At 33.3% G+C, this 20,196-nt stretch overlaps 2 protein-coding genes across 3 annotated transcripts in view; one reads left to right on the top strand and one right to left on the bottom strand.

Annotated features, from left to right (window-relative positions):
• LOC111502320 (scavenger receptor class B member 1) overlaps positions 1-20,196 on the bottom strand; it is a 277,624-nt gene that overhangs the window by 238,203 nt on the left and 19,225 nt on the right. The gene's annotated exons all lie outside the window — the stretch shown is intronic.
• LOC141485907 (uncharacterized) overlaps positions 3,344-20,196 on the top strand; it is a 30,213-nt gene continuing 13,360 nt past the window's right edge. The window contains exon 1 of one of the 2 annotated variants that reach the window (XR_012467528.1): positions 3,344-4,372. Coding sequence is in view for 1 of the 2 variants with exons in the window: in XM_074183561.1 (XP_074039662.1) it covers positions 3,682-4,312 (631 nt within the window). In the remaining variant the exon portion in view is untranslated. The remainder of the gene's footprint in view (positions 4,373-20,196) is intronic. The other variant, XM_074183561.1, reaches the window with a different exon arrangement.

Genomic DNA, 20,196 nt, shown 5'->3' with positions numbered 1-20,196 from the left:
CATATACCACCAATGATGTTTGCCGTAGTAGCAGACGAAACGTTTGATACTTCAGGTTTCATTGGACCACGGCCTACCAGCCCGAATGTTATTCGCACGGAGGAAATTCTGCTCTGGATACGAGTGTTATAATTCACGTATTGACTATACGATAATGACTTTCATTTGATTCAACTTCAAAGTGCGTTTGATAAGTGAAAAGAAGTGAATTAAATATCGTTTTTTTTTTCGTGGAAATAATTCAAAAATAAAATTGAGTCAGAAAATAGAATCATGATTACCAACAACGAAATATGAAACCGGGGAACTACTTTCATTGTTAGGTAGAATTGCTCCTGTCAATGGAGTTGAGTGGGTGAGTACGTGAGCCCAAAATGGGTGGGTCTAATACGAAAAGGTTTATTGTGGCCCATACCTATTCGAACTTGACCAACTAGATTCAGCTTCTCAACGAGGCCGATTTTTTCATTTGGTGAGTAAACTCTCATATTAGCTGGCAAGAGTGGAACTCTGAAACTCTGAAAACCTGATCCGGTCCGCAGTAAGGCAGACATAGATTATGTGCTCTGCTCCCGAAGCCTAAGTTTTCTCGTGAAGAATAATCCACTACAAAGTTGACAGACCATGGTATATTTTTCTCAATCTAGTGTGGACCCGATCAGTGGCCAGTCTGTTACAACCTTCTTCAGGTAGATGTACAGATGTGTGGCTCGGAAAGTAGGTCTCCTCTGATTCATTTCCTACATCTGCAGGGTACTAACTATACCCAACACCCAGGAGACGCTATTCTGTTTTTTTCAGGTAACCTATAGGAATTCAGGCCGTAATATCAATCTCCTTACCTGTGAATTATCATTCGAAATATATTCTACGACAGTCATACTGCCACATTGAAAGGATTCAAGAAGATTGGTTGATATTGAGCTTATCAAATGTCCAAAGAACAAAATCTCCATCTAAATGACCGCAGCAACCTTTCCATAAGAGGACAACTGTAGGTACGCTTTACTTGAAGATACACTATATTAAGCGAGGCAGGGCTTTTTTGGTTCTGGTTTGGTAAGCAAGAAGACGCGTAAGCGTCTTCTTGCTTGCCAAGGGGAGTTTGTTTCCTCACCTGGATAGAGATTCTGCTTCTGCAGCTCAAGAATTTGGTGCAAGGCACTGAGTCGCTTTCTGGCTACACAACCTAGTCTCCTAAATTTGTTTACGAAATCAGAACTTGGGAACTTCAAAGCTCTCGCTCTTGACTCAACGTTTATATACTTTCAAGACTCAGGGTCATATTCTTTGGTTACTTCATTTTCTACGGGTGATACCGATGAAATCATAACTTGCTCACATAAAATATTGTTAATGATGCTACTTTTGAGCCACAAAATATCATATTATGAATATTGAGATGAAAAATATATGATGATGATAATATGAGTGGCAAGAACGAGGTTTTAATAATGAACAAGAACGAGAATGTTTCCTACCTATTCACCAAACTTAAACATCTGTTCATGCATCTTATGTATCATCTTTCCCTCCAACCGATTTCTTGGAGGCTTTGAATTCTACTAGATACTCGTTAGGACAACAAGAGAATTGTTTCGAATTCTTGGGGTTTTTGTTGAATACTCTTCATGAGCAAAACAGTAGCAGAATCCTGCTCACTTGTTCACTTTGTAGTAAATGTTAAAGAATTAGCAAAATCGTATGTGGATTTCTGGAACTTCAACTAGCGTTTCCTTATATGACTAATAACTAGTCCGTGTAAAGCTTATTGTTGAATCATCTGAAAATGGAACTTTCAACAGGTGATAATCAACTGTATTGCCAAATATGCGCCTAACTAACTATTATAAGAAAACACTGATGATCTTCAAACATGACTCAACCTCTAACGGAAACACCAAACTCCTACGAAGGTTCAATATAGATGAACACTTCAATCTAGCAAACCACTATTATAATCTTCATGCAGTCATTGTTCACTGTGGTTCTGACATAGAATCTAGTCATTATTACGCATTGGTCAAAGACGAAACGAACTGGTTTAAGTTTGACGATAGTCGTGTCACTAAGTGTTTTGGCGTGTCTTGAATTTATTGGAGCCTCTGGAGACACCCTACATTTTGTTTTATGAGAGAGAGGATATTGGCAGATCAAGATCTTCAGATGATGTGGTGCTGCAGGTTTTTCCGGGTTTTCCTATAGCTGAAAAAGCAAATGCGCCACTGGAATCAATGAAGTCGCCCCGGAGCGCCCATTAATTTTTGTTGATGTTTTATAATTAATTTCATGATTTGTATTTTAGAATTATTGAAATTTTATATTTAACTAAAAAAACTAACCTTTTTTTTATGGAAAAATACTAATTGCAATCAATACTGACACAAGAGTCACTGGTTGAAACCCAACCAGGTATTTTTTTCAAAATAATATTTATATTAATTATTCAATAAAAAAAATTGATTTTTCAACCAAATCAAACTTTTCGCTTGGAAGAAAATAGTTGATGAAGTTTTTTTGGTGCCAACGGCATAGAAAATTATGCAGAAGATTGATGTTATTTCTTTTCACAATGGAATCCTCTCCTGATGGGGTCATTCCACTGTAAATTCCGGTACAGTTTAGCTTCCTTAGTGATATGAGTAGGACGAGAAGATAATTCAATTATATTTCTTTTTATAAACAATATTTTTATATTTTCTTTCGTTGATGCATTCATGAGCGGAGAAGATAATAATGTATGCCAAATGTTATTGTCCCCAAGAATGAAACCTATCTAGTGGAACGATAACTCTGTATGAATAACATGAAATGTTTCTATTTGTTTCATGTCAAGTATGTATAGTCACTCCAATTATGAAATCAGCAGTATAATTTAAAAAAATGCATTTCTTTACGAATGACGAAAAAACTCATTTTATTTGAAGAAGTTTTTTCAATTTCATAATCATATAAAAAACGTTATTGAAATGGCACTAATATTATTATTTGAAAGCAAAATGTGACACGTATGGAACGTCATTTGGGAAAAATAATAAAATCATCTGAAAATTTAGGGATAATTTTCTGCAAAATTCATGATTTTTCGAAAAATCACCAAAGATATATATTATTCAGTGAATACATTGCTTTTCTCCAAATAGATAAATGTCTCCGAACCAGATATAAGTTTATTGAGGATTCAAATTGATACCAATATGTCTTGACACAATCATGTCTCAAAAGCTTGAAACACTGTTCTGTTTTGTTTATTTCTAGAACATCCCGATAATGTTATGTGAGAAATATGAAGAAAATCCCTACATTAATTTAATCCGTACTTTGTCTTCTCGATTACTGATGATGCTGGAAACGGCTTTGGGGAGGAAAGGAGGCATTAGGAAAACACCACCGTGTAGGCTAATGAATAACTCGCCATACTAACTGTTAGATATCGGATCATGTATAAAAACGAAGGTTTTTATTGTACATTTTTTAACATGAGCTACCGACTCGTGGGAAACGGAGTTCAGTTGTGGTTTGGTTTTGGAATTAGGAATATATGTATAGTTGTGAGCCGGAAGCGTTTTATTTCATTCTAATACTTAACAATTGGCGACGAGGATATAAGAAATTCCACGTAAATTAATTCTTTCGTTAAGTGTGGCAAAGTGAGAATAAAAACATCGAACAGAAAAAACAATGGCAACAGGACTTTTTGGTTCTCTCGCTGTATTTGATCACAAAAACTCAGACTTAGTGTTCAATGAACGATTAAAACAGTTTTTCATTGCAAATGAAATCAAAGAAGAAACACGGAAAAAAACAATCTTAATGAATACTTTGAACGAAGAGTGCTATGTTTTGCTGCGTAATTTATGCATACCGGACTTACCTGAAACAAAAACTTATAGTGAAATCATCGACATCCTAACTGTGTATTTTTCCCCTTACTTTTCGGAACGTTTAAAATTTTACAATGCTCGAAAAAGTATGAGTGAAAGTGTTTCCGAATGGGAAGCAAAGTTGAAAAGTCTCGCTACAAATTCCAAGTTCAGTGAGGAGCAATTGAAAATAGTGTTGCGAGACATATTTGTAATTGGGATGGGAAACGAAAAAATTATGTCCCGTTTATTTGAGGAAGATGCATCAAGTGAAGCAGTAACGTTAGCTTCCGTAGTGAAAATAGCGTTAGCAAAGGAATCCGCTATTAAAGAACAAAAAGAAGTGCAGGTGGTAGCAGCGGAAGCCGTTAGAACGAATATTAAAGTTAAAGATGTCCATTTCAGTCGTTCCCCGGAAAGCAGTAGGGTTCACAAAGGGATAGCAACAGGTAGGACAGGGTGTGCACAGTGAAATGTGCTTTCTTCTGGAAGTATTTCACGAGATTCAAGTAAGTGCTATGTATGTGGTCGATTAAACCATAAAAGTCCTGAGTGTAGGTTCCGGAATAACAGTTGTTATAAATGCGGGAAAAAGGGGCATTTGGCACCAATGTGCAATCGTTCTAATGTTAGCCAAAATTTCATAAAAGACATAGAATCCGAACAAACTGCCGAGTTTATGTTTAATTTAGAAAATATCGAAATTGATAATAAAGGAAATGTAAAACCCACCTGTGTTAAATTGATAATTGATAATAAACCATTCAGTTTTGAAGCCGACTCCGGCTTTGCGTATGCCGCAATTTCTGAAAGTTTATTTCAAAAACATTTTAGAAATAAGTTACTTCAGAAAAATGATTTGTTGTTAAGAGATTATGTTGGAATTTCGTTCAAGCCGTTAGGATTTGTAGAAGTTGAAGTATTTTACGAAGGTAAAGCAAACATGTTGAAAATATATATTATTAAAAACGGAGGTCCACCATTAATAGGAAGAAATGGATTAAAAATGTTAAACTTAGGAATAAGTGAAGTGAATAAGATCGAAAATAATCTGAACAATATAAGTTTTACTGTCAATCCTGATAATTTACTAATGAAATGAAATAGTGCCGTATTCGAAAATAATTTCGGCACTTTTAACAAATTTAAAGTTACTTTGAAATTAAAACCAGGGGCCATTCCAAAATTTTATAAGGCGCACCCTGTTCCATTCAGCTTGAAACCAAAAATAGAAAATGAATTAAAAAGATTAGTTGATAATGATATTTTAATGCCTGTCGAATTTTCAGAATGGGCAACACCCATCGTTCCGATATTGAAACAAAATGGTGGAGTTAGACTCTGTGGCGATTTTAAAATAACCCTCAATCCTCAACTGGAGGTACAAAGATACCCTCTTCCGAGAATAGAGTATTTGTTTAATCAATTGCAAGGTGGTGAAAAATTTTCAAAAATAGATCTGTCTGAAGCCTACCAACAAGTGTTATTGTCAGACGATAGTCAAAAGTTGGTTACAATATCCACCCACAAGGGGTTATTTTCTTTCAAACGCTTACCATATGGAATACATTGTGCTCCATTTATTTTTCAAAATTTAATGGAAAAATAAATGGAGCACATTTATTTTGGTGGAATAGGGTAACATCACGTAAAATTTACTCTCTTATAAGTGCATCAAATGACGAATTGGAACAAGGAATAAATTGCGAAACAGTGCCTAAAGTGTGATTAAGAGGGAAGTGCATCGATCTACCATCGTGGACAGTGATTAAAGTGCATCTCAGTTAGGAATTAACAAAGGTAAACAAAGAACAAAGGTGAATAATAAATGTCAACTGATAAAATACGTGCCAGTGTAGAACTATCCCACCAATAGTCTCGTCATTTTAACTAATAAAACTTGAAAACTTTTGCTCAAATAATGCAAAAAGAAATAGTTACACTAGAATCTTTACACCAAGATATTGTCAACAATAGAAATCATATAAAAAATTATATAGAAGCGACAGAAGCAAACCTCTTACTGAGCATAGAAGAAGTAAAACTGAATTTCAGAAAATTGGAGAAAGAAAACCAATTATTAAAAAATGAAATTGAATATCTGAAACGTAATCAGAATAAAAATAACATTATAGTTTTCGGACTCAAAAAAAGAAAAGAACATCTAACTCCTGAAAATATATGTAAAGACCTGAAAGAATTGATTGATGTGGATCTGAATGAAACGCATATCAACGACATCTACTCACTTGGAAAGACGGAAAGCTGTCCTATCAAAATTGAGTTCATCTCCCACTATACGAAGAAAATTGTACTCCGAAATTGCAATAAACTTCGAGGTAAACAAATATCCATCGCTCAGGACCTCACCCAACAACAGCGAGAAGAGAAAAAAATTCTGAAAAACAGGAAACATCCAATGAATGCGGGGAAACAAATTATTTGTAAATGGAGTAGCTTATAACGCAAAAGAACTGCAAGAAACGAAAAGTGCTCCAGCAACGCCAACTATTCAATACCCAAAACTTACGTTGGAAACATCTGAGACTCTCACCAACAAAAATATTTTAACAAAGGAAAAGTTGCAGAGAATACCACAAAATCTACTCCTGCTCCATAATAGTGAACAGAACAAAGAAGAAACGACATCAAAAACTGGAAAACATACAAAGCACCAAAATAAACCAGAAACCAATATTGAAAGTAAGTCAAGAACCAGATCAATAACCAAACCAAACTAATTGTTTTTAGCATAATAACTAGTCTTAAATTTCTATGTTTTAATGAACTTTATATACTTAACTTATGCAAAATTTTGAATTGATGAACCCAAATAAAAACCTCTCAGTCACTCCTGTGAAATGGAAAAGTATATTAAGAATTTTGAATTGAGTACAGTTGAGACAGAAATATTATCTAACCTGGCAGAATGTAATGAAGTCGTGAAAATAAACAACAATAAGGCAAATTTTAAGATAATCCACAATAATATACGGAGTATACATAAAAATTTCAACGACTTATTATGTTACTTGCAACAACTAAATGATAAACCAGAAGTTATTGTTCTCACTGAGACGAGACAAATTCAAGATTTGAATTTATATCACATCGATGGTTATAACATAGTATACAATGAAGGAATGTACAATCAGAACGATGGTGTAGTGATGTTCATTAAATCAGATCTTGAGTTCACATATGAAATAGTGAAGTTGAGCAACGAAAACAACATGATCTTTTGCCATATTTATTTCAATAACAGAAGTTTATCTATTCTCGCTATGTATAAAAACCCTTCCTATTGTTGTAAACTGTTTGTAAATTCTTTGAAAGCATATCTCAGACAATGCGAAAATAAGGCAGATTATTTCATCTTTCTTGGAGACATAAATATTGATATAATGGATGAGAATATGGATATATCAACAATCGAATACCTGAATCTTATGGGAGAATTTGAATTTATATCTTTGATAAGTAATTATACAAGGGTGACTGAAAATACAAAATCTTGTCTGGACCACATGTTCATTAGAACTAAATCCGACACTGATTTTTTACTACCTATTATCATTACAACAAAACTCACAGACCACTATACTACATATCTCCAAATTGTACTAGATAAAAAAATTAATGAAACTGAACGGTTTGTGAATAATTATACAGCAGTAGACTATAATAAACTTAGGACGCATATTCAGACGGTTGACTGGGAACCAGTATATCGCGCAACTAAACTAGAATCTGCAACAAATTTTTTTTATAGAAATCCTTGATAATAAAATTTCCGAATGCAGCTACAAAAAAAAGTCTAAGCAAAAAAAAAGGAAAATATGGATTACAAACGGAATAATAAATTCAATAAACACTAGAGACCGCATGTTTCAAGAGTATCTACGCAACCCAAATGATGACAGTTTGAAAAGGAAGTACAAACTCTATCGAAATAAATTAAACAGTACTATAAAAAAGGCACGAATTACTTTTTACCGGAATGATATTGAAAAATATAAAAGTGATAACTCAAAATTGTGGGAAACTGTTGGAGAAATTTGTGGGAAAAAAAGGCCAATAAATAAAATAACACATATAAATATAGAAGGAAGATCCACGGATAATATTCCCGAAATTGCTGATAATTTTAATGATCATTACATCAATATAAGCAAAAAATTAGCAAGAGAAATAAAAGTCGATCCAAATTATAAATGTCCGAGAAGAAATATCAATAATCATATGTCAATGTTTTTATTTCCTACTGATTCCACCGAAATAAAAAATATAATTCTATCATTGAAAAACAGAAAAGCGGTGGGGGTCGATGGAATAAAGGCTGAACTTTTGAAAAACACAATTCCATTCATAGCCGAACCATTAGTATATTTAATAAATAAATCTTTCATAGACGGTATTTTTCCATCCGCGCTGAAATTGACACAAGTGATACCAATTTATAAAAACGGCGATAAAAATGAACCTATAAACTATCGACCAATATCACTGATCACTTCTGTAGCCAAAATTTTCGAAAAAATTATAAAAATACGACTATCGTCCTACCTCAAAAAATATAACATTCTTTCCTGTAGACAATATGGTTTTCGAGAAGGTGTGTCGACCCAAGATGCTGTCCTAGACCTAACAACTGAAATGTATTCTGCTATGGATAACAAGAAGGCATCTCTATGTGTCTTCATAGACCTGTCAAAGGCTTTTGACACAGTTAGCCACCCACTCCTTCTTAAATCACTTGAAAACATAGGTATAAGAGGAACAACACTAAAGCTGTTTCAGAGTTACCTGCTAAACAGAAAGCAATGCGTAAAAATTGGAAACCACAAAAGTCAATACAAGAATATAGAATATGGTGTGCCTCAGGGAACTACCCTGGGCCCAATTCTTTTCAATATTTACCTTAATGACTTATTCTCAGTACCAACAATAGGAAAAATTTTCACATATGCTGATGACACAGCCATTTTTTATGAAATATCAGAAAATGGTTTTCACATAAACTCCTCACAATAAATTTCAGCAAAACGTACTACCTACCAATTTATGCTTCTGCGCGCCCCTCACCATCTTTTACTTCCCTCAATGTGTCCAGCTTGTTTAATATCACACCTGTTAAACAGTTTAAATATCTCGGGATTGTTATTGATGACCAACTCAAATGGGAATCCCATATGTATAATCTATGTAATAAAAAAACTCCAATTTCTAATGCACCGTTTCAAGGTCCTAAGAGACATATTAGACAACAAAACACTCAAAACGTTATATTTCGCTCTCATCCAAACGCATATAACTTACGGGATACTGGCATGGGGATCAGCTGGAAAGACTACTATGAATAAACTGATAATAACACAAAAAAGAATCCTTAAAATAATTTTCAAAAAAAAAGAGGAATCACCCAACAGATGTTCTTTATCACGAAACAAATATATTTGATCCCGTGCAGCTCTTCTTTCTGCTTACTAATATAAAATGCTTCAAATCAAAACAAAAACACCCCAGGATAGAACACGAATACAACACTCGAACAAAACAACTTGACTTCAAAATGCCGTTTATGAACAAAGTTGTAGGACAAAAAAGCTACAGCTACCTCAGCCTCAAATTTTTTAATTCGCTACCCAATCAAATATAAAGTTCAAAAAACCAAAATGAATTTAAAAAACGATTAAATGACTACATTACCAGTTTGCCACGTACAGAGATACATAAAATAGTGTATTGATAATATTTCTGTGTCCATACATATATAGTTTTTAACCTCAAATAGTGTTCCGTTATTATACAAATATATCTTTAAATCGAAAAACAAACTGACCATATGTATGTGTATATGTGTATGTATGTATATATGTGCATATGTGTGTATGTGTGTGTAAATATATATGTATATATATATATATATATATAAATATATATATAATATATATATATATATATATATATATATATATATATAAGAATAATAATAATAATAATAATTATTCTTTCTTCAAATTAATTTTAAACTGTAACGTTTTTCACAAATATTTTATCCAATATTAGACATCCTTTAACCAGTTTTATAAATGTATTGTATCAATGTTCATCCATCATGTTGTGTCCAATATTTTACATAACCATCGTATGAAACATCCTCAAAAAAGTTCATCCCTGATGATGGAAACAATTTATTAAATTTCCGAAAGCTTGGACAAACTTTAAAGAGTACTCTTTCATTTGCTTCTCAGCCCCATTATTTGTTGGTTCCATTTCTAACTAGTCAGCAACGATTACCTTCTCCTCTATATATATATATATATATATATATATATATATATATATATATATATATATATATATATATATATATATATATATATCTATATATATATATATATATATATATATGTGATTTTAACTTTGATTGTAATTTTCACAGTCACACACAAACTGGAAACAGTTTATGTGACTCCTTAGTTTATTAACTTAACTTGTTTTTACTCTGTCTATATTCTATATTTTATGTTGTACCTGAAGTTAATAAATGATAATTTAATAATTTAATTTAAAAGTTATTTCACAATTCCCGGGGTAGTGTGTTTCTTAGATGATCTTCTTATCACGGGCAAAGATGACAAAGAGCATTATGAGAGATTAGTGTTAGTTTTACAACGTCTCCAAGAGTGTGGCTTGAAAGTCCGTAAGGAAAAATGTGCTTTCTTTCAAGATTCCGTTATATATATGGGTCACAAAATTGATAAAACCGGTCTCTATAAATCGGAAGATAGAGTTTATGCAATAAAACCATGTCCTCAACCACGAAATATTAGTTAGTTAAAATCGTTTCTAGGTATGGCAAACTATTATTGTAAATTTGTACAAAATGCATCAATGATTTTGCAGCCTTTATACTGTTTGTTAAAAAAGGGAGTTGAGTGGCAATGGACCACAGAGCGCTAAAATAGTTTTGAAAAAAATTTAAAAAATGTTATTGTCAAATACGGTTTTAGCTCACTATGATCCGAATAGACCTTTGAAATTAACGGTGGATTCTTATAATTTTGCAATTGGTTCAGTGATCAGTCATATTTATAACGACAATGTTGAACGACCTATTGCATTTGCATCTCGGATGTTGACATCAGCCGAGATAAAATATTCACAAATAGAAAAGGAGGGACTGGCTATAATATTCGGTGTAAAACATTTTTTTCAGTATTTGTATGGGAGAAAATTTTTTCTTTACTGTGATCATAAACCATTACTTATTATATTTGGAGAAAATAAGAGTTTGCCTGTTTTCTCTGCAAACCGCCTACAGCGTTGGGCTCACATATTATCAGCTTTTGATTATGAAATTAAATATATTCCATCGAATAAAAATACAACAGATTATCTTTCACGCATAAAAATAGATAGGCAAAATAATGATTTTGGTGCATCAATTCACTATAACGAGACATTTGATTCTATGTCCTACTTTAATTTACTAGAAAAGAAGAATTTTCCGTTAAACTTTTCTCAGATTAGACAAGAATCAAGAGTAGATCCGATTTTGAGTAAAGTTATGTTTTATATACGAAATGGGTGGCCGAAATTTGTTTCAAAAGAACTTCAACCATTTTTTATCCGAAATAAAGAATTAACAATAGAACAAGATTGTGTAATGTGGGGCTATCGTATAGTAATTCCGTAACATTGTGTCAAATGTTCTAACAGAAATTCACTCGGTTCACATAGGTATAGTAAAAATGAAAGCACTAGCAAGATCCTATGTATGGTGGCCGTCAATGGACGCAAACATTGAAGAAGTGACAAGGACTTGTAAAATTTGTGCAAAATTTTCTAATAATCCCTCGAAAATATCACTGAAGCCTTGGAATTGGCCCAAAGAAGTGTGGACAAGGTTGCACGCAGATTTTTTTGGTCCAATCTTTAACAGTTACTTTCTAGTTTTGGAGGACGCCACATCCAAGTGGATCGAATGTTTTCAAATAAATAATATGTCTTCCAAAACTACCATAGAAATTCTTACTAGTGTTTTCGCAAGATTTGGGCTACCCAGGGAATTCTGTACCGATAATGCTCAATCATTTTTGTCGGATGAATTTCAATTTTTTTTGAAAAAACAAGGTATCAAGCATATTACAGGAGCCCCATATCATCCTGCCACAAATGGGTTGGCAGGATCAGCAGTTAAAATAATAAAAAAGGCCCTATCAATCATATCAATATCATAAATTATTTTTTATTTTACTACAGAAATACTCCACACACTACCACCGGGGAGACACTGTCTAAATTACTATTGGGACGAAAAATGCATACCAGATTCGATTTAATGCTACCCTCAGTTGAAGAGAGGTTCATAAAAAACAGGAATATCAAATAAAATATTATGGTTATAAAAAGGATATTATTTTTAGTGAACTCGAAAAGGTTTGGGTGCGAGATTTCAGACCGAGAAAGTCACCGTGGTGTGAAGGAATAATTTTAAAGAAAATTGGAAGTAGAACTTATATTGTAGAGGTAGAGGGAGGTTTAAAATGGAAAAGACACAAAAATCAACTGAAAGCAAATAAGACTTTTGAAACGGAAGGGAAGGATAAGGCAATTAATATAATACCTCGCTCTACCCTCTCATAAAAAATTGAAGAAATTCCCTCATCTTCGGAAGCAGCTGACATATTAGATGTTACCCGGGAAAATATAAAATCTGATAATGATAGAATTTTAAGACGGCGTAGTCAGATTCGGCCCCCAGATAAATTGACATATTGAAATTGTTTGTAATATATTCATTGTATATTTGTATAATTTGTGTATATATGTATATATTTGTATATATTCCTTAAATTATTAGATGTTCCCATATCTAATGGTATTGGTTTCCGACTGCAATTGTTAAAAGGGAAAGGTGTTAGATATCGGATCATGTATAAAAACAAAGGTTTTTATTGTACATTTTTTTACATGAGCTACCGACTCGTGGGAAACGGAGTTCAGTTGTGGTTTGGTTTTGGAATTAGGAATGTATGTATAGTTGTGAGCCGGAAGCGTTTCATTTCATTCTAATACTTAACACTAACTTTCACCTAAAAACTATACCTAATCATGGTTTATAGTTTAAACAATATGAACCGGACCGACCGACTCCCGACAATTTTTCTTGCGATTCTCCCTTGCTTCTCGAATTTCCATTCACAATTGAAAACTTCTGAGAAGAAATGTTGCCAAATCATCAAACAAAAATTCCTCATTCTAATGATAAAAGACTAATGCTACAACACTGTTCCGAACCAGAAAACTGTTCAAACCTCAGCAACTCTCGATGCTTCATGAAGCTCAGACCTTCTTTGGACACTTTTTCACATGTATGTAGCTCCGCATCTAAGCATACTCTGAAGCACAGGCAAGCTTCCATCTAGAAAAAAGTTATCCGCCTGATTGGAGACATGAATGTCACTTGCAACATTGAAGAAAGGTTGGAGATTAGTCTCTCTTTCATACATACTCTCACGAGAGGCGTTCAAGTGACTTGGCACATGTCAGAAATACGCTATGGCTTGTGGCTGCTCATCTTTTTGAGGTTCAACTCAGTAGACCTCGAACTCTTTCATCTGGAGAACTGCATTTATGTGGGATAAACTTCCTGACAACGTTTTCCCAAATGGATTTAATTTCCAGCGATTCAAATCCAATGCGAATCGCTACTTTCGCACATGCACCACTCTGAGAGCGCCTTAAGGATTTTCCTGTAGTGCTTGTGTTTTGTCCTTGAAAAACTGAAAAGTTCAGAACACTTCTAATTGAATTGTTACTGATATTGACTTCAATTCATAATAAGTGTTAACAATGGAGGTATTAGGAATGTTCTTCAAGCTTAATATAAAAGGTACGAAGGATCTTCAACAAACGTCTTCTACGTCGTTTATAAACTGTGGTTTCATATTGAAGGAGTACTTCCAAATTGTATCCCTAGTTGCTGAATGACAGTAATTGGCCAAGTTTATTGAACTTTCTGCCTTAAATATCCCCGTATAGGGAAAAGTCCAATGGTCTTCAATCGGGCGATCGGTATGGTCATTTATATTGTTTACCTCCGAACATTTTAATGATGCACTGCATTCCTACAAGTGTAATAGTCCGTCATCAAGTTGACAATATACATTTTGTTTATGATTCAGGTCTATATCCAACATTGGGGTAGACTAATTTGGAAACCTTAAGCTGTTGAATTTCCCAGAGTGTGTATGAAATAAATCAAAGGGGAAAATTTGTGGAAGTCACGCAGGTAGCTATAGCTGCGTGCCTGCGTGGTGATGTTGGATGATGACTGGGAATGCTAGGTCTTCTAATTGAAACCACAAATGTGCGGTAAGCTGCTGTTGGTGACACCGTGCATATGTGAAGTTTTTCATTTTTGGTAACCAGTTGTTGTCCATCTTTGCAATTGGCTGCCCCGCGCTGATGAGGCTAATAGCCAGAAACACGTGCCTTCATTATTTTGAGTGTTCTGTCCACAAATTTTCCCCTTTGAGTCATATATATATATATATATATATATATATATATATATATATATATATATATATATATATATATATATATATATATATATATATATAGTGTGACCCATTTAAAATGGAACCACCCCTGTAGAATGTGCATTTTTCAATCAATCTCAATTTTTTTTTATTGAAATATTAAGCATGAAAAACTGTATCTTGACACTAACTTTCACAATTTTAGTTTCATTTCCAAGGCACTCTATGGTTTTTTTGTTTGTCAACGGCAAAAGTTTATTAGGCAATTTTTGTTTTCAAATTTGACTACACCACTGGATTCGTAGTCGTTATAAATCAAAACTGTCAAATTTTCATTAAAAAATATTTGTTAACAACGAAGTTACAACAACTTCAATTTTGGAAACAAAGTATTTGTTTGTAATTTTTATTCAGATTATAGACATATTTGAGATCTGACAACACTGTCATCACCAAGTAGAACACCAGTGAATTTGTACAGTGAAAATCCGAAGTCAACAGCTCAATGCGTTCTACAGTTATAACTCCTGAAAATATGGTAATGCGAGAGATTTGTGGTGCAAGCGTTTTGTAATAAAAATCTGACTACGCCACTGGATTTGTGGATAATATTCCCTTAAAATCATACATTTGAGTGTAGGTTACGAGAAGTGTATTCTAGAATAACAGAAAATTAAAAATTCATTTTCAAGTTATGCAGTACTCAGTACATTCTTCCGCATAGCCGCTAAAATCAAATTGATTTAAAGCATGGAAATCATTTATTCAATAATAAAACAGAGAGCAGGACAAAAATTGTTCCCTGTAAATTCTTCATAACTCAGTTAAAACAATCTTTTAGAGGGGATATCAATAATTTGAGGAAGCTGAACTCATTATGCAAAGGTTTTATAATAAATCAACAGTAGGCTGTGATTTTGACAGTTAATCATAAATAAAATAATAGTTGTTAGTGCATTTAATAATGGCTTTGCAATTATCATTAGAAGAATGAATTGAAATTGTGAGAATTTCTGGGGACAATTATCATAGTGAAAGAGAAGCAGCTAGGATATTTAATCACAGACATCCAAATCGACTTCCCATTGACAGAAGCACCGTCAGTAAAATTAACAAAACATTTAAAGAAACCGGTGCAGTCAGCAAACATATTTTAAAAAATAATCACCGAAGAAGAAATTTAAACGAAGGTGCTGTTTTAGATTATTTTAGAAACCACCCAAACAGAAGTTTACGAGTCGCCAGTTTGGATTTAAACTTACCGAGAGAGACTATTCGACGATGTCTTAAACAAAACAAAATGAGAGCATTCAAACCTAAATTTCTTCACTCTTTAAAGGCAGGTGATGAAGTGAAACGTATGGAATTTTGTTTGTGGGCACAAGGCGAGTACCTGAATACAAGAAATTTTTTAAACTGCATAATGTTTAGTGATGAAGCTTCTTTCAGCACCAATGGGGTAGTTTCATCGCAAAATGCTCGGTATTGGGCTACGGAAAATCCGCACTGGATCAAAAATTGTAAAAGTCAATATTCCGAAAAAGTTAACGTTTGGTGTGGTATAGTACAAAATAGAATAATAGGTCCATATTTTTTTGATGGAAACATAAACGGGCAAAATTTTTTGGAATTTCTAAATAACCAATTATCGGACGAAATAGATGAAATGCCTCTTGCGGAACAAGTAAATTTATATTTTCAGCTCGACGGCTGTTCCGTGCACAATTCGAGGATTGTTAAAGAGTGGCTAAATAACCAGTTTCCAAATCATTGGGTAGGACGAGGTAGTGACTTAATTGAATGGCCACCTAGATCGCCTGATCTAACAATATTAGACTTTTTTCTGTGGGGTATTCTGACACAAAAAGTATACAGAACAAGACCAACGAATCGAGCTGAACTCATGCAAAGGATACGACAAGCTTGTGCCGAAATTACAGTTCAACAAATTAGAAATAGTGTAAACAATATTCGGAAGAGATACGATAAATGTATTGAACTTAATGGAGGTTTGGTAGAAGCCACAAAAATTTGAATGTTTAGTTTTAAATCAATGTTTATTTTAGTATCAGTTTTTTCTTAATGGCAATTAATTGTTGAATAAATACTTTGAAACTTGTTTGTATACATTTTGTTTTCATCAGCTATAGAAGAAGGTAGAGTAAGTTCAGAATCTCATAAAATGTGATTTTCCAGGTGCGCTGTTACAAAAGTACTATTATTTATTATTGGGAAACTTCCAAAAAGCTTACAAGTATGACCATTAATACTTCAAGATTCTATCAAGATTTGGTAAAAGCGCAATTGGGAGATCCCATGACATGAGATTCTGAACTTGGTCTACTACTGCGTAACTTGAAAATGAACTTTTAATTTTCTGTTATTCAATTATTCAATTTTTATTTTAATTTTCACTTCTCGTAACCTACACTCAAATGAATGATTTTAAGGGAATATTATCCACAAATCCAGTGGCGTAGTCAGATTTTCATTACAAAACGCTTGCACCACAAATCTCTCACATTACCATATTTTCAGGAGTTATAACTGTAGAACGCATTGAGCTGTTGACTTCGGATTTTCACTGTACAAATTCACTGGTGTTCTACTTGGTGATGACAGTGTTGTCAGATTGGACTGGACTTTATCGCAAAACAGTTTTCGCCAGTTGATATTGAATTATTTGGTTAGTATTTCTGAATAACGTCTCCCTGTCATTCTGGTATATTGTCAGTTAAGGTTGTGTAAACATTATGCTGCTATTTTTAGCATTAATTTTATTGTATATGTATCAGTATTGAACTAATATTGAAATAATCTGAATAAAAATTACAAACAAATACTTTGTTTCCAAAATTGAAGTTGTTGTAACTTCGTTGTTAACAAATATTTTTTAATGAAAATTTGACAGTTTTGATTTATAACGACTACGAATCCAGTGGTGTAGTCAAATTTGAAAACAAATATTGCCTAATAAACTTTTGCCGTTTTTGACAAACAAAAAAAACTATAGAGTGCCTTGGAAATGAAACTAAAATTGTGAAAGTTAGTGTCAAGATACAGTTTTTCATGCTTAATATTTCAATAAAAAAAAATTGAGATTGATTGAAAAATGCACATTCTACAGGGGTGGTTCCATTTTAAATGGGTCACACTGTATATATATATATATATATATATATATATATATATATATATATATATATATATATATATATATATGTGTGTGTGTGTGTGTGTGTGTGTGTGTGTGTGTGTATGTGATATACTGTTGTCCGGGTTGAACCGCACGTAGAGCTGAACAGAGCAAGCATAGAGCTAGTGACAAGACACGGGGGCAAGGGAGATTGCGACCTCGTCCTCGAGTCATGTAAGTACAGTTTCAAGTGATTCTTCAAAATGGCTCAAAAGCAGGAGCCGAAACGTCGAAAAGATGAAATAATGAATTTATTTCCACCATTACTATGGAAGTGACCAATCTCCATATAGAAGATACTTCTTCAATTAGCTCTATTACCTTTGGAAAATTATTTTTACGCCTGTTGCTTTGTTTAAATTTTTCCCAAATTGAGTCGATGAGATTGAAAACACAAAAATACGGGGGAAGTCTCAGTATGGTGTGTCCATACTTTTCAGCAATATTCTGAAGGGAATACACTTTTTCAAATGTTTTTGTCTGTGAAATTTCAAGTCGTTAGTTTGTGGTATAGTTATCTCCAAAATACAAATTGTTATCCATTAAAAAACTTTGTATTTCATCTTTCCTCGAATTTTTATTCGGTACTTTTATAAGCTGTCGCGAATGATAGGAAGCGTTGTCAAGAACTATTACACTATTCGCATCCAAATTTGGGATCAATGTGTTTTCAAACCATTCCTCAAAAGTATTAGCTTACATGTTCTGATGATAGTCAACATTGCAGTCCTCAAGTTTTTTTTTCCATATAATTTCAAAGAATTCGGAACCCATCCTTTACTTCTTCCGCAATGCAATGCAATGATTGGTCACGATCCTTTGTTTGCAGGCATGTTTGGCGTACACATTCTCGAACCATTAGTCCGCCCTTTCGTAAATGTGTTGTGACTGTCATACCAAGTTTCCTCCAAATAGAAAATTCCACTATTCTAATGCTTTCCAAAACTACTAGACGTTTGTTCATTATTTTGAATCTAAATCCTAGTTTCTTTATCCAATTCTGAAGAGTTTTGTCACAACAGCTTACGTTATGGCCGGAAGTATCCAATTTCTTCCTTATGATTAAAGTTGTAGGAATCTCATTGCTTTTGTAACCGTCGTATATTGATTTTTTCAATGATTTTTTTAGATGAACATCTGAAGATTTTGGTAATCCCGTATCACATCGCGTCTTGCGTTCATAAGGTTTGTTTTTGACTATTTCACATACAAATGAGAATTTCGGTCAAATCTGATGTTGCTTGTAATAGTTTGTTTCCCTCGAAACCAAACTTGAGATGTAGATTCTTATATACATTGAAGCATACTCTCTTGGTTTCAATCTTCAAATGCATCCAAATCTTATTCACTGGTATCCCTTTTTCGCATTGTTCACCATCGCTATTTGAATCATTTTAAACAGATAACAAAAGTATTAAGTAATTATAACTGCACCAATATCGAGTTTAAACACTCAAATCGCGATCAGTTCCTGAATTGAACATTGACAACACGACGACTATAACCATCCTCGCATTATATTCGTCACCATATAGATAAATAGGGTTAGCTTTGCAACTTTTTCCAGTTCAATCTTCCTCTTGAAGATGATCAATTGGTGATCGAAACACGTGTCGAGGTGTTAAAAATAATGATTTTGGTGTTGGGAAAAAACTTCAGTAATATTCATTACTAGACCAAAGGTTCCAAACAGTACATCACAAGGTTTTTTTGGCCTTTGAGAGCGCCAACACCTTTAAGTATGCACAATACCATTTACTTTGACTATACACAATTAGAAAGTTTTTGCTTCATATTGAGATAGGCAATATTGTGGTTGAAGTGTTCAAATTTATCAGCCATGGCGACTCGACTTCTAATAGGGTAGGAATTATTGTTTTTTTTTTCAAAAACATTGAGTGTGGAAAGTTCCGCCATTTTGAATAGTTGAAAATATTGACATTATATTCTAGGGTTGTAAAACATTTGTCAGGAGCTTCAAAAAGATGTGTCACAAGATCACCCTTTACATTTAATTTTTTCTCCCAGATGGCGCTCAGTAGCCATCTTGAAAGTTTCATCTGTCAATTTCACTTCAAAATAAATTATTCATGCATTAATTTCATGATCCCAAATTTCAATTTTTTGAGTTGATCCGTTCGAAAAATAAAAGGGGGATATTAAATAAATGCACTGTATATGAGCGGATTGAACAATTCAATTCAAGAACTATTTTAAAATTATGACCAGCTCAATTGGATTTAGAATGTTTTGGTTCACCAAGGAATATAATTTTCATCAAAATCTGTTCACGATCAAACGATAATTAATTACATCATTTTTTCCACTTTTTTTCACTCATGACAATGAACAGATTATAATCAACTTTCGGACAGTGATAAAACTTAGCCTAATGGCATATTTCAAGATGAAAGCATTTCGACGTGGTTTTTTCATCAAAAATTTGAAACCTAAGACTCCTCAAATGTTTATTCAATGAAAAAAAAACTATTGGTGAAAAATTTATGTTTTATAAGGGTGATTCCATTTAGAATAGGTCATACTGTATACAGTGTAGAAAATGAATACAGGAAAGTTTAATTTC

Source organism: Leptinotarsa decemlineata, unplaced genomic scaffold (genome assembly GCF_025532065.1).
Source record: "Leptinotarsa decemlineata unplaced genomic scaffold, Ldec_3_MD MMD2_tig00026340_RagTag_RagTag, whole genome shotgun sequence".
Taxonomy (NCBI): Eukaryota; Metazoa; Arthropoda; class Insecta; order Coleoptera; family Chrysomelidae; genus Leptinotarsa; species Leptinotarsa decemlineata.
The sequence above is the reverse complement of the archived record's forward strand: the minus strand, read 5'-3'. Positions and strand labels throughout refer to the sequence as shown.